Here is a 12,552-nt window from a genome sequence, read left to right as displayed (position 1 = left end):
TCCAACGAGGACATGAGGAACTTTAAAATTGGTTCCTGGCAAATTTTTGTATTCTGGAAAATTAACTTTTCCTTCAGAAATGGCTTTTCCGAAATCCGATGATTTGAACACTCCTCCGTTGGAAGTTGACCCGTAAACGCCAATGTCAACCGTCAAAAACTTATAATTGGCATCCACAACCTCCATTAGGACGATGGAATTAAAGCCCTATATGTTCAATTATAGTAAGGCGGACGAGAAGTATCAAGTGAAGTTGGTAATGTTCACCTTGTAATTGTAATAAGTAGAACCGGAATTGGATGGCTGTTGGATTCGCACATGTTTGCCGTTTACAGCACCGCAGCAGAAGGGGAAGTTTCATTTACTTTCGTATTGCATAGACGCTTTAAAGTCTATCCAAAACATTCTCTCCTATATCGGGTATTTGGACGGCAATAATCGGCCAAGCATTTTTTACTCACCGGCATATATATAGGTTGCAGAACATCCCAGATAACTTCGCAAGTTTTTTTAATTATCTGATACGCGGTGGACACACCAACCCTAAACGCGTATGCCATACAAGGGAGTGAATTACCCGTAGCGAGAAAGCTGCCAAAATACGATAAGGTTTAGGTATGAGTAAATACAATTTGAATTTTAAGTGAGCTGAAGAACACTGTAGTTAAAACGACCATATTTAGTCTACAGAAAATGATCTACCCATTGTTGATCGGGGGGAGTAAATAGAAACATTTATACTCTCGATAGGCAATGGCAAGTTTTAGCAATCACCGTAATGTTAATGCCAGTCTTTCAGATGAGGAGATCAGATCATTTCGTCCTAGACAACGAATCTTAAGCTTTTCCGCCACGAGAGACAATAGCATATCAAAGGTGGATGGGTAAATCCTTGTGAAATTGGCAAACTTGATGCGTCAGTCTTTCGCATATCCTTCAGCTTATTTTAAAAATTAATTAAATGAAACTGTTTCATCACTAAATTTCAAACCTTATTTTCGTTATCATTCCATCTAGACGTGGGCACATCAATGTACTGACCCACTCAAGAAACTCACCAATTGGCCTTCTGATTTTCGATTTTTCCATATAGGATGAACCCACCATCTTCTATTTGAATATGCGCGTTTCTTTTTCAATTTGAGGCGTACTGTTAAAATATTAACAGTAATTAATAACATGTTATTGAAATGACTTACTACTAAGGGGGATTTGGCTGGATACCCTTAAAATTTAAGTTCGTAACGTTTTCACTTATCTTAGCGACCTGGTGCACGATGTACATGAACGGAACGTTGCTGAGGAAGGCGTGCACATATTCCTTTCTTTCAAAACGGTCATGAACACGCGCGCGTTAGTCGGGATCAACTTGAGTTTCTCCGCACGAGGGTTATCCCTTAGTCTTTAGGTTGAGTTTTAGGTAGAATTTATTTAACATGGGCAGAGATTTGCCATCTCTATCAAAACTTAGCGAGCGCGAAGTTGTAAGCGCGCGTCCGCTTCGGACTAGTCCTGGTCTCGATCTACTCAACCCTTTCTTTTTCCAAGATGTTCTCTGATATTCTTTTTGAAAAGAAAGAGAACCCTTGACCCGAGGTTGTTTACCTTTAGGTCGTTTCGGGTCAACCTTAATGTTTTTGGGCCTGGAGACCTTCGTACGGGGCCAACAATCCTCCTTTGAAATCTTCTTAAGAATTCGTTACGGGTCGCATCTACGCGAGGGTACCCAGCTTTAGGGAAATCCAGCCATTGAAATTGTAAAGGGTTTTGAATAGCTATTCAACTATCTTTAAACCATTATGGTTTGTTTTCATCAATAATAAAATAGGGGACTTTTGACCAATATAAGTAAATATCAAAAATATTGTTACAATCGTTGAAATTGTCATTCAAAAGTAATGTCTTAAAATGATTCACAAAAATAATATTAAATAGTACTTTTGAAGTTGAAACAACAAACATCTTAATATTTTTGCCATTCTTGTAAATTACTTTTTCTTCAATTAACGCAGTTGAGCAAAATACCAGGAATTTATGACATTTGGCTAAAAATTTAAAGCAATCCAGAGCAATCAGTTGTGCCATTTGATATTCTAATATCGGATGACATGATATCAAAAGTGTTAAAACAAAATGATTTATTGATGATTATGGAATATTCTTCGCAAAAAAAGATTTTGCATGATAGATATAATTCAAAACTACCTTGTGGATTTCACATTACCTCTCTTGATGATTTTGCATATTATGACGGTTTTCACCACTTTTTGGCCTAGAACTCTCAACCATGTTAAATTTCTATGGAATTTAACATGGACGAAATTTTCACCGCTATTTCACCGTAATTCCACCGCTTTTCCATCGCCTTTGTGGCCCAGGACTCTCAAAACCCTACTACTATCAGCAGGATGTCGTGGAAACTGATATGGTTTTTTTGGGCTGGTTTTTTTTTAATTCGAAAACTTAAGTATTTTCACTGTTAAATGGACATTTAAGATTATGAATGAAGCTGCGTTCGGCAAAGCGAAGTTAAGGGAATGCTGCGGCGTATTGAGGCAACAATGTTAACTGGCGTAATAATGAAAGTATTCCATATCAAATGCTCTTGAAATGAGACTATTATATTGCTATAATTTTTAGCAATTTAAGCCAAAGCGTACTGACACACAAAATTCAGGGAAAATTAGAATTTCTTTACTCTCGGGAAACATCACGAATAACGTAGAGCCCAAAAATAATGATCACATCAATGCATTTTTATTAGCCGTTTAACACAAATTTCAACACTTTACAATGAAAGCCTTTCATATAATTGACGCTTAATTTCTAGTGTTCGTCAAATTAGATAGTGACGCTCGTGATATTTTGTCTAATTATATTAAGAACATATTTTGTCTAATTATATTAAGAACATATTTTGTCTAATTATATTAAGAACATATTTTGTCTAACTATATTAATAACATATTTTGTCTATTTATATTAATAACATATTTTGTCTAATTATATTAAGAACATATTTTGTCTAATTATATTAAGAACATATTTTGTCTAATTATATTAAGAACATATTTTGTCTAATTATATTAAGAACATATTTTGTCTAACTATATTAATAACATATTTTGTCTATTTATATTAATAACATATTTTGTCTAATTATATTAAGAACATATTTTGTCTAATTATATTAAGAACATATTTTGTCTAATTATATTAAGAACATATTTTGTCTAATTATATTAAGAACATATTTTGTCTAACTATATTAATAACATATTTTGTCTATTTATATTAATAACATATTTTGTCTAATTATATTAAGAACATATTTTGTCTAATTATATTAAGAACATATTTTGTCTAATTATATTAAGAACATATTTTGTCTAATTATATTAAGAACATATTTTGTCTAACTATATTAATAACATATTTTGTCTATTTATATTAATAACATATTTTGTCTAATTATATTAAGAACTTATTTTGTCTAATTATATTAAGAACATATTTACTGCAATTTTTTTGCAATATTGCAGACTTTTGCAGTTATTATTAACTATTAATACCAAAAGTAAATAGGTATAAAAATAAAAAGTACACTTCATTAACAATTCGCCGCCTTAGGCTGTAGACGACATGTAAACTGTGAAACATGCTTCCCACCACTTAATCCCCTTCACGAACTAACCAATCAGGGAAGAGCTTCTTTGCGTCATAGGTTTAGAGAAAGTAGTACAGGATGCTGGCGATTGAAACGTTAGGTTTTGATACTAGAGCTAGAATCCGCTACTTTATGAGCTTATTCAGTCACGGCTTGTTCCCTGTGCCACGGTATAGATGGTAATCATACGCAGATGGGGTTGACCATATTCTGGGATGTAGGAAGGCTTGTCATATATTACACGGCGCGGGAAAGTTTCTACAAGGTGTATATATATATATATATATATATATATATATAACTTTTTTATTTTTAAAATTATTAACATTGATCAATTACTTAACATCTACAAAAGGTTTTAAAGATTTTAAAGAACTATCTTAAAGTCCTGTGCTTTCTTACAAGTTTATAATTGTCCTTAAAGGGAGGGTGAAGTGGAAAATCAAGTGATTTTTTTTATCGATTCTTCTTCTAATTATAAGACCAGTCAGCAAAGGGATACATTCAGGAAATACCTCCGAATTATTTTAAAATTCAAATTAGGTTCCTATTTTAAGAATAATTTTAAGTATCCCCCTCCGACCAATCGCGTAACGCCCTGAGTTTTTGTTCACAAAATTCTCGTGGCAAGCTCCATGTCTCGCGCCACGATTGTCACATCGCGCGCAAATTTTATCAAATCTCGCGATAAATTTCATTCGACACGGAGAGTGCCACAAGAATTTTATTAATAAAAAGGCAGGAAGTTACGCGATTGGTCGGAGGGGGATACTTCAAATTATTCTTCAAATCGGAACATACAATTTGAATTTTAAAATCATTCGGAGATATTTCCTGTGCAGTCTGGTCTTACAAATAGAAGAAGAATCGATAAAAAATCACTTGATTTTTCACTTCACCCTCCCTTTAGTATAATGGTTATGTAGAAGGGGATAATCGAAGAGAAGTATTATATGCTTCTGGAAAATGCTAATAGCAACGATTATAGTTACTTAAGTCCGTAGTACTAGTAGGAAAATTTAGTGTTGATAATTATAGGTCCAATATATTTCCATTGAGCATTTAATGAAGGTCAACATCCACAGAAAATACAACTATTTTTAAAAGCGTACGTTAAAGAGAGGGGGAGGGTCATAAAGTTGTTTTTTTAAATGATTTTTCTACTACAGGAAAAAACTCGGAGTGAGTTTAAAATTTAATTTAGTTTGAGATTTTATAGATAATTTGAATTCAGCAAAGCAATCGCGTAAAAACCCGCCTTCTTGTTAACAAAGTTCCCGTGGGAAGTTCCGTGTCGAATGGAATTTAGCGCGAGATTTGATAAAAATGGCGGATGTGACAATATATCTTTATATGTTCAGTAAGACAATTTTTCGACGGTTGAACAAAAAAAAATATTTCATAGAAAAAGTGACAGCCACAATATTAGGCTTGTTCCGTCGCGCCTGGCCGTTGGTTTTTATTCAAGTATTTAATGGATATTTTTTAAAGTAAATTGGCTTTATTCAATAGAGAATTTACTTTCCTATTGGAGTGGTATTCCAACAAAACAGCCCCGTAGGTTATCCACGGAAATTTAAAATCCCGTAAAAAACTATTAGGGGCCTACATCAGGATCACTTATTCGTTTGTAATTAACGAGTATAAAATTCCTTTTCCGCGATGGTACTAAAAACGTGGTCACGGACTGATACAATATTACATAATGGGTCAAATTATATCTTTTAGTGGTTTAAAATGAATGAAAAGTAAATAAATTAACTTTTTACGGTTTATTTAATTGCAAAAAAATCCTTGGTTGCACTAGTTGCAGCCCGAAATTTAGGCACGGCATTATGTTGTCGAAAATTAGTAGGTTTTTGTTACCATTAATGTAGGAGCATAATTTTCGATAGTTGAACGCAATTTATTTAATTCTATCAAAGCTGAATATCTTTTAAATAAATGTGAGTCGATCTTGAAGATCATAAAAATCTATCAAAGATTGATAAGAACGATTTTACGTAAAATTTCTTCTGAAATTTATGACCCTGTAGTAGAAAATAAATTGCTGTATTTATTCCCATTATAAATTTAAATAAGACTTAAATAGCTATGTACCTATTTTAGAACGGTCGTGCAAAATTTCACTACATACAGTACCACTTCAAAGATGAAAGCCAATGCAGCCAAAGTGTTTCCAACAACAAAGACTCGAAACACGGAACAGAGAAAGATCAAGTCCATGGGTTCGTCCAATATCAAACTGTCAGACTCGAGCAGGTAATTTTCAGCTTTAAATTTAGCATTAAAGAAATGTGTGGAAAGTAGACTAGTTTCAAATATTCTTGCGACACTGTGGGCAAAACAAAGATTTAATAATGAAAATATCTTCGTTTGAATAAGGGAATGGGATACGCCAAATCACTCTAGGTAGAATACTGGATAAGCTAACTGTTGCTCCTTCAATGTGTATCGTGTAATTTTAGGATACTACAAAATTTAAAAGTATTCATCTCAAACTATTGACTTCTAATCATTAAAATATAAAATTATCTTGCTACTACGGCTAAGCTAACTGTCGCCGCTTTAATGTGTAAAAGAAGCTTCGCTAGGAGCACAAATTTGCCACAAAAGCCTAAAGATGAAGCTGAAACTGTTTTTAGACCTCGGTGCTTTTCGGAAAACAGCTTCAGTTTCAGAAACCTGTTTCATCTTCGCGCCGAACGTTTCGCAAAGCAGATTTTTTAAATAATTTTTATTTCCACAGCAAGATTATCTTTGTATGCCAAAAGGCACTTATTCCAAACTTCTTAATTTGCTTCAACTGCAGCTTTGGATTTCAGCTTTGAAAACCGGTATCAGCCACAATGCGGAATGTGTTGCACGAACTGATTTTTTCTGCTCAGCTTTGAGCTTGTTTGCGAAGCAACCTTAACGTGTAAATATACGATTCTCCAAAATTTACAAGTATTCACCTCAAATTGTTAGCTTCTAAAAATTAAATTCTAAAATTCTCGTTGCACTATAGTTCTGCGCTACTTAGGCTCACTAGTGAGGCGTAAAAGTTACATCATAGCAGAGATCCATGATTAAGTAACTCTTGAATGGAATGAGCAAGCCAGTAACCAGAAAATATACGGTGAACTGAACTATTTTATTATTACTGTTGCGGCTACGTAAAATAGTGAGCCCAATAAGTTAAAACATTGAGACGTTGACGAAGGTCTATGATGGGAGGTTAAGTAATTTTCGGAAAAAGGTTTCGTAATGTAAAGCTCTAAATGGAGCTTATCCATGTTAAATAACTCTGAACTTAAATGCACTACTATGAAGCAAAGACTCATCGAAATCTCATTATTTCTATAAGGATAGAGATATATTTACGTGTAGTCGATATTTTCCAAGATTTTTCGAGGAATATTTTTGTTGAAAAACATGTGGCCGAATGTAGACTCGTAACTTTTCTTTCCCACATAAATCCGTCTTTGTTGATCTTCCAGTTGTTTCTTTAGTTGAGTCAAATGTCCTCGACCTGAGTCCCAAAACATTTGTGTTTGTTCAATAATAGCAGCTCTGCCATACGCCAATCGTTTTATAACATTGGGATCATTAAGGAATTGAAATGTTTCCACTCCTTTTTTCGACAAAGCTGAATACGCAGAATCATTTCTCTAAAATATAAAATGAAAACCATTAATTACTTCGGCAGAGATAAAGATGTTCGTAAACACGTGTCATGCAATCAATTCCTTCGTGGGATTCTACTTTCTTTAGAACCTCGTTACCCATCGCGTCAATGATTTTCAGTTCAACTATTTTGAACTGCTCCGCCTTGCATCAAGTATAGATTTCATTATCTGTCGCTTTAAAAAAATGACTATCATCACTCTTAATCGGGAAGTCCTCACATGAGCGGTTCCCGTATGAGCGGATTTCATAATAGCGGTCCTCATAACAGCAGTTCCCTAAATAGCGGTTTCCCGAAATGGCAGTTTAACCGTTACAACAGTTACCGATACAGCGGTTCTCGAAAACACGGCGTACCTTTACAGCAGTTCTCTAAAGAGCAGAAAAACCGATATGCGAAAACCGATAGTTGCTTATTTTGGTGTAAGCTGAGTTATATAAACTGAAATAGAACTAAGTCAGCTATGGATAATTTGGTTAGGTTAAAGTTGATTAGTTCAACTAAATAGTATTAGGTCAGGTCAGGTTAGATTTGGTTGGGTTGGGTTTTTCAGGTTTGGTTTCGTTTTGTTGGACTTATCTTAGTAATATTTTGGAAATAGTGTAACAATGATACGCCTTATCCAAAATATTGTTGTTTATCTTCATTGACTTCCCAAATAATAATATGCCTTTTCCAAAAAATTACTGTTTACAATTATATACTTCCGAAATAAAATAAGTTTTCTCGAATTATTTTTCTATTCTGGTATGAGAATTGTAAACTGATGCAGCCCGAAGAATAGTACAATATTTAGGTGTACTTTAAAAAAAATTCAAAAACACGATCCGATACTGATTGAATGATCACAGAAAAAGGTACTTTTTGAAACCAACGAATATAACTGTATTGTTAAGAAATGCTCAAAACTCAACACAAACATTGCTTTTTCCCAAAATAGCAGCCGCTATTTCTAAAAAAAGTAGTTTTGAACAACGCCGCTGTTTTTTTGGAATCACGGTTGTTAATTCGAGAACTGCTCTCCCAGAAACTGCTCATACGAGGTATACCCCTCTAATCGTTTCTTTTTAAAGTGTTTGATTGAGATCAAACTATTTTTGTCACTTTTAAATGCTTTTGAAACTTATTTTATTTAATCTCTGATGTGATATAGAGATAAGGAGTCGATAAAAATTATCAGCTTCATCCCTAGGTATTGTATTTGTTTTATGAAAGAAAGCTACTCAAATATTAGACTTAACTTACCCTCATTAACAGGAAAATTTTACTTCGTGAATTTATCGAAGCGAAAACGTTAGAAGTTGAAGTCAAATCTTCAATGGTATCATTTTTTGAGGAATGACCAGTCAAACGTGTTCCAGTCAAATTGCCCAACCACGCCCAAGTCAATACCAACGTCCCAAAAATCCAAACTGCAGGCAGAAATCTTTTTACTCCACGTTTTTCCAAAGATGTAACCGCTAAATTTTATTGAATATATATCAAGGGTGGATTTCCGATAAAGAAATAAATTGATATCTCAAACATAATGTCTTGGCCAAATGTATCAAAAGAAAGTGTGATCTCTATATAAGATCTTTGATAACTGGCACTTTTATAATCATTTGGTCATATTTCCTTTATTCTCAGCATTTTTGGTTCACTAAACCAGAAGTTTATGACTTCTTATCCTGGGAAGTATTGGACTCTAACCATATCCGGAACCATCACTGTTAGCCAACTTCTTATTAGGTCCGATCACCGCGCCACCTACGGCGCTTCTCTCATTTTGTGCTGGCATAGCCCACTTGATCACGCTGTCTGCACGCGCTCTAAAAGCCCGGTCAATCGACCCTAAAAATGAAAATAACATAAGTACGGTCTAAAATTCAAACCCGTCTGGTTTTAACATGGGCGTCTACGGAAGGGGACCAGTTTTATCAACGTTTTTGGCCCAAATAGTGCATCCACCAGTTCAAATCTGTTGAATTTTTAATGACACGTGTAATTCCTTCAATTTCTCTACTATGTGATGATTTTTATTTTTTATAAAAAACTATTATAGCTGAAGACTTTAAATTTTACAGGATATTATCAAACCTTTCAATACACGTCTCATTAAAAATTCAAGAGATCTGAACCAGTGGATGCATTATTTGGGCCAAAAACGTTGAAAAAACTGGTTCCCTCCCATAGACGCCCATTAAAACCAGACGGGTATGAAAGTTTAGACCGAACCTACGTGACGCGCCGCACTCGCGAGTTAACATGTAAAAAAAAATCGTTTGGACGGGCTTCTAGAGCGCGTGCAGCCAGCGTGCGTGATCAAGTGGGCTATGGTGCTGGTAAGCTGATTTGCGCGCCAGCAGCGGACAAGTAACGAAACTTTAAGGTGTGTCTTGTGGTTTGAGGTAACGAATCAGAAACAGAACAGCTGTTTTAATAGACTGCTAGAAATTCCTTTCAAACTAGTTTAGGGTTCTAGGCCCACGGATTGTAATGGATTTTCAGAGAGTTCTAGACAGACGGCTTTTCAATGATTGGCGCAGAAGAAGTTTTGAACACGCCCCAAAGTTTGAGAGCCACAGCCTCGCGGCGTGGGATTTTTTCAGTAGACTAGATCGTTTTCCTAGTGGGGAGGAAACCTTCGACCCTCTTTTACGAATGTCATAGGCAATTTTGACTAGCAGGGATGGATACTATATAAAGCCTTAGTGTCCAATACTTCCCAGGATAAGAAGTCAACTTCTGACTAAACTGATATCGGGAGATTTGGCCCACTATTGTGACGATATTGTCATATCAAAGGACTGTCTTGTCTCAATAAAGAGTGGTTTTTTCCTGAGAGAGTTTGTTACTTAAGCTAATTTTACATATCCATGGTGGCTTATTTTTCCCTCAAACTATGATCGCCCGCTAAACTGTTCGTTAAGAGGATTGTCCGATACTAAGGTCAGAAATACAAATAGGCAATTTAAGCAAGTTTGCATCTTTGAATGTGAATTTCATTATTTCATTTTATAAGAAAAAACTCTAATATTTGTGATTTACCAAAAATAAATTGAAACCTATATTAAAATTAAAGTTACTTCAATTTCACTTTCCTTGCTCGTAGGAAACTTCTCCTCGATAAGTCAATACGCTGTTGAAAAAAAGGTGTTTCATGGATGTTTTGGGGTGTTTATATATTCATTTTAGAGTGTTTTTTTTAACTGAGATGGTGTTTTCTCCGTAAAAAGGCGTTAAATGCATAGACAGAAACACCTCTCGGTGTTAGTTGACTGATTATAGATATTTTTTAAAGGAACTTCCATCAAAAAGTTATAAAGAAAGGGTAGATTTTACTGATGACTAATATTTTTGTAGCACCCTAAGAGCGAAGGCACTCGGCGTTGCCCGTCAGCCCCTAGTGACATTTTTATTACTTTTCACGCGGACATTATTTCATAAAGAAGGGTGTAACTACGCTTGCGATATTCGTAAACTTGCCCCACGTGGCCATAAAAGCCTTGGCTACTACTAAGAATAACTACTACAGTTTCTTAGATTCAATCATACTTTTATTTAACTAAATTAATTAATAAATGATAATTAAATACCGACTTGTATTTATTACAACTAAAGAACTAAATAATAATTACTAATTACGATGAAGTCCAATAATAGGGCAAAGCCCTTCGCTCGAGCAAACTACTACATCTTAGTAGTAAGAAAAGACTGACTTAATTATGATAAGCAGTCGACGCTTATAAAGTACGGGAAAGGTCAGAGGTAACACAGGGTGTTAATCCTCTATGTAACCTTACACCCCTGGAGTAGAACCTCAGGAGGTCCCTTAATTACTACGTAAGGTTACAAGGGTTTTTAAGTTTTTGGCCGCCATTTAAAAAGATGGCAACAAATCGAGCCCGAAGGACCATTCAGCCCGTCTATAGGTTAAAGGAAACCAGTGTACTAAATATTTGTGAAATCGGTTGAAACGCGCGGACTTTGTTGCGTAGAGAAGATTTTTTTACATTTCTGGGAGCCATTTTTAAGATGGCGGCGGATTGGAAAAATCTTTCTTAGTACGCGCCCCTACGTATGAGTAACGTTCCTCCAAATTTTCAGCTATAGGGCAAGCGGTTTGGGCTGGGCGTTGAATGTCAGTCAGGACTTTGATTTATTTAGATATATGGAAGAATTATGAACTTTTGTTTACGGAGATATCCAACGTGATTTTATTAAAACACAAGTTGGGAAAACCAAAATATTACCTCTCCGAGTCAAGAGGTCTACTACTACAAACTTATTTACCCAGATATGGAGTTATTTCACTTTTTTGAAGTAAAAATTTACGAAATATTGAAGTAGTATTCCAAACATAGCAAACAGTAAAGTAGACGACATTTTACATCCAATAAGGATAAATCTTGGACACATGGAAATCAGTCAATGGGGAAAAGAACAGGAAATGAAGTCTACGCTTCAGCTGTTTACCCTATATTCTGGTAGCTACATTCACAACTGGTTTTCAGTGTAAACACAATCGTCTCGTCTCACCTCAACAATATTCTTAGTTTGCCAACACGAATGTTAACGTTAAATAACACCAAAGCTAAATTATACCCAGACGCACTAATAGTCATAGCGCACCGTAAAGAGAATAAAAAGTCTGTAGCTACTCGTTTACCACTAGCCCTTTTACTAATCTAATTGCCACCATGATCTTTTCTTCTATTATAAAATCTTTACCTGATTATTTAAGAGTGTATTTAACTTTCGGCTCACTCTGAACCGTTAATGTCTCTTCATTTCAGACACGAAAATCAAAGCCAAAAGTTTACTTCACTTCAGGCCTCAATAATTTACACTTTGTTTCACTAAGCCTATTGCGGATAATACTTGTTTTACCCGCCGGAGTCTAGGTCTTAGGTTTCTTCATGAAGTCACTAAACCAAGGATTATTCTATATACAGATGTCGTATAGCTTAAGTAATATATAAACAGCCATTTCAAATAACAATATTAAAAAAAATCTTTGGAATATCAAAATGAAACAGAGCTTTAAAGCTACAAAACTACTAAATGCATCATAATTACGAAAAATACTTCCACATATTCACTTTATATTATGTAAAAAGGGAATATTAAGGTTCTGTATGATTTCTTAACACATCAACACAAGGCTAACTGCTAACGCGACGCACTAGTGTAACAACGGACGGACACACACAGACAAAAAAATAAGCTGCTT

General features: G+C 34.8%; 1 protein-coding gene across 1 annotated transcript; it reads right to left on the bottom strand.

Annotated features, from left to right (window-relative positions):
• Window positions 1–5,767: 5,767 nt before the first annotated feature.
• LOC149611585 (uncharacterized) lies at window positions 5,768–7,438 on the bottom strand. Its single transcript, XM_089858548.1, has 3 exons — window positions 7,415–7,438; window positions 7,034–7,320; window positions 5,768–6,002 (listed from the first exon to the last, which is right to left on the bottom strand). The coding sequence occupies exons 1-3, from the start codon at window positions 7,436–7,438 to the stop codon at window positions 5,768–5,770; spliced, it is 546 nt and encodes a 181-aa protein (XP_089714674.1).
• Window positions 7,439–12,552: the final 5,114 nt, after the last annotated feature.

This window comes from Phalangium opilio, unplaced genomic scaffold, assembly GCF_054372755.1.
Source record: "Phalangium opilio isolate 3A_F unplaced genomic scaffold, DU_Popi_V2 ptg000246l_1, whole genome shotgun sequence".
Taxonomy (NCBI): domain Eukaryota; kingdom Metazoa; phylum Arthropoda; class Arachnida; order Opiliones; family Phalangiidae; genus Phalangium; species Phalangium opilio.
This window is presented reverse-complemented; position numbering and strand designations above follow the sequence as displayed.

What these genes read in the sequence shown, in the direction of transcription:
- LOC149611585 (XM_089858548.1), bottom strand. Translation starts at nt 7,438, where the DNA reads ATGGGTAACGAGGTTCTAAAGAAA. An exon ending in GTAACGAGGTTCTAAAGAAA is followed by an intron (nt 7,321 to 7,414) that starts GTAGAATCCCAC and finishes TTTATATTTTAG; the next exon opens with AGAAATGATTCTGCGTATTC. An exon ending in TTGGAAAATATCGACTACAC is followed by an intron (nt 6,003 to 7,033) that starts GTAAATATATCT and finishes TTTTGCCCACAG; the next exon opens with TGTCGCAAGAATATTTGAAA.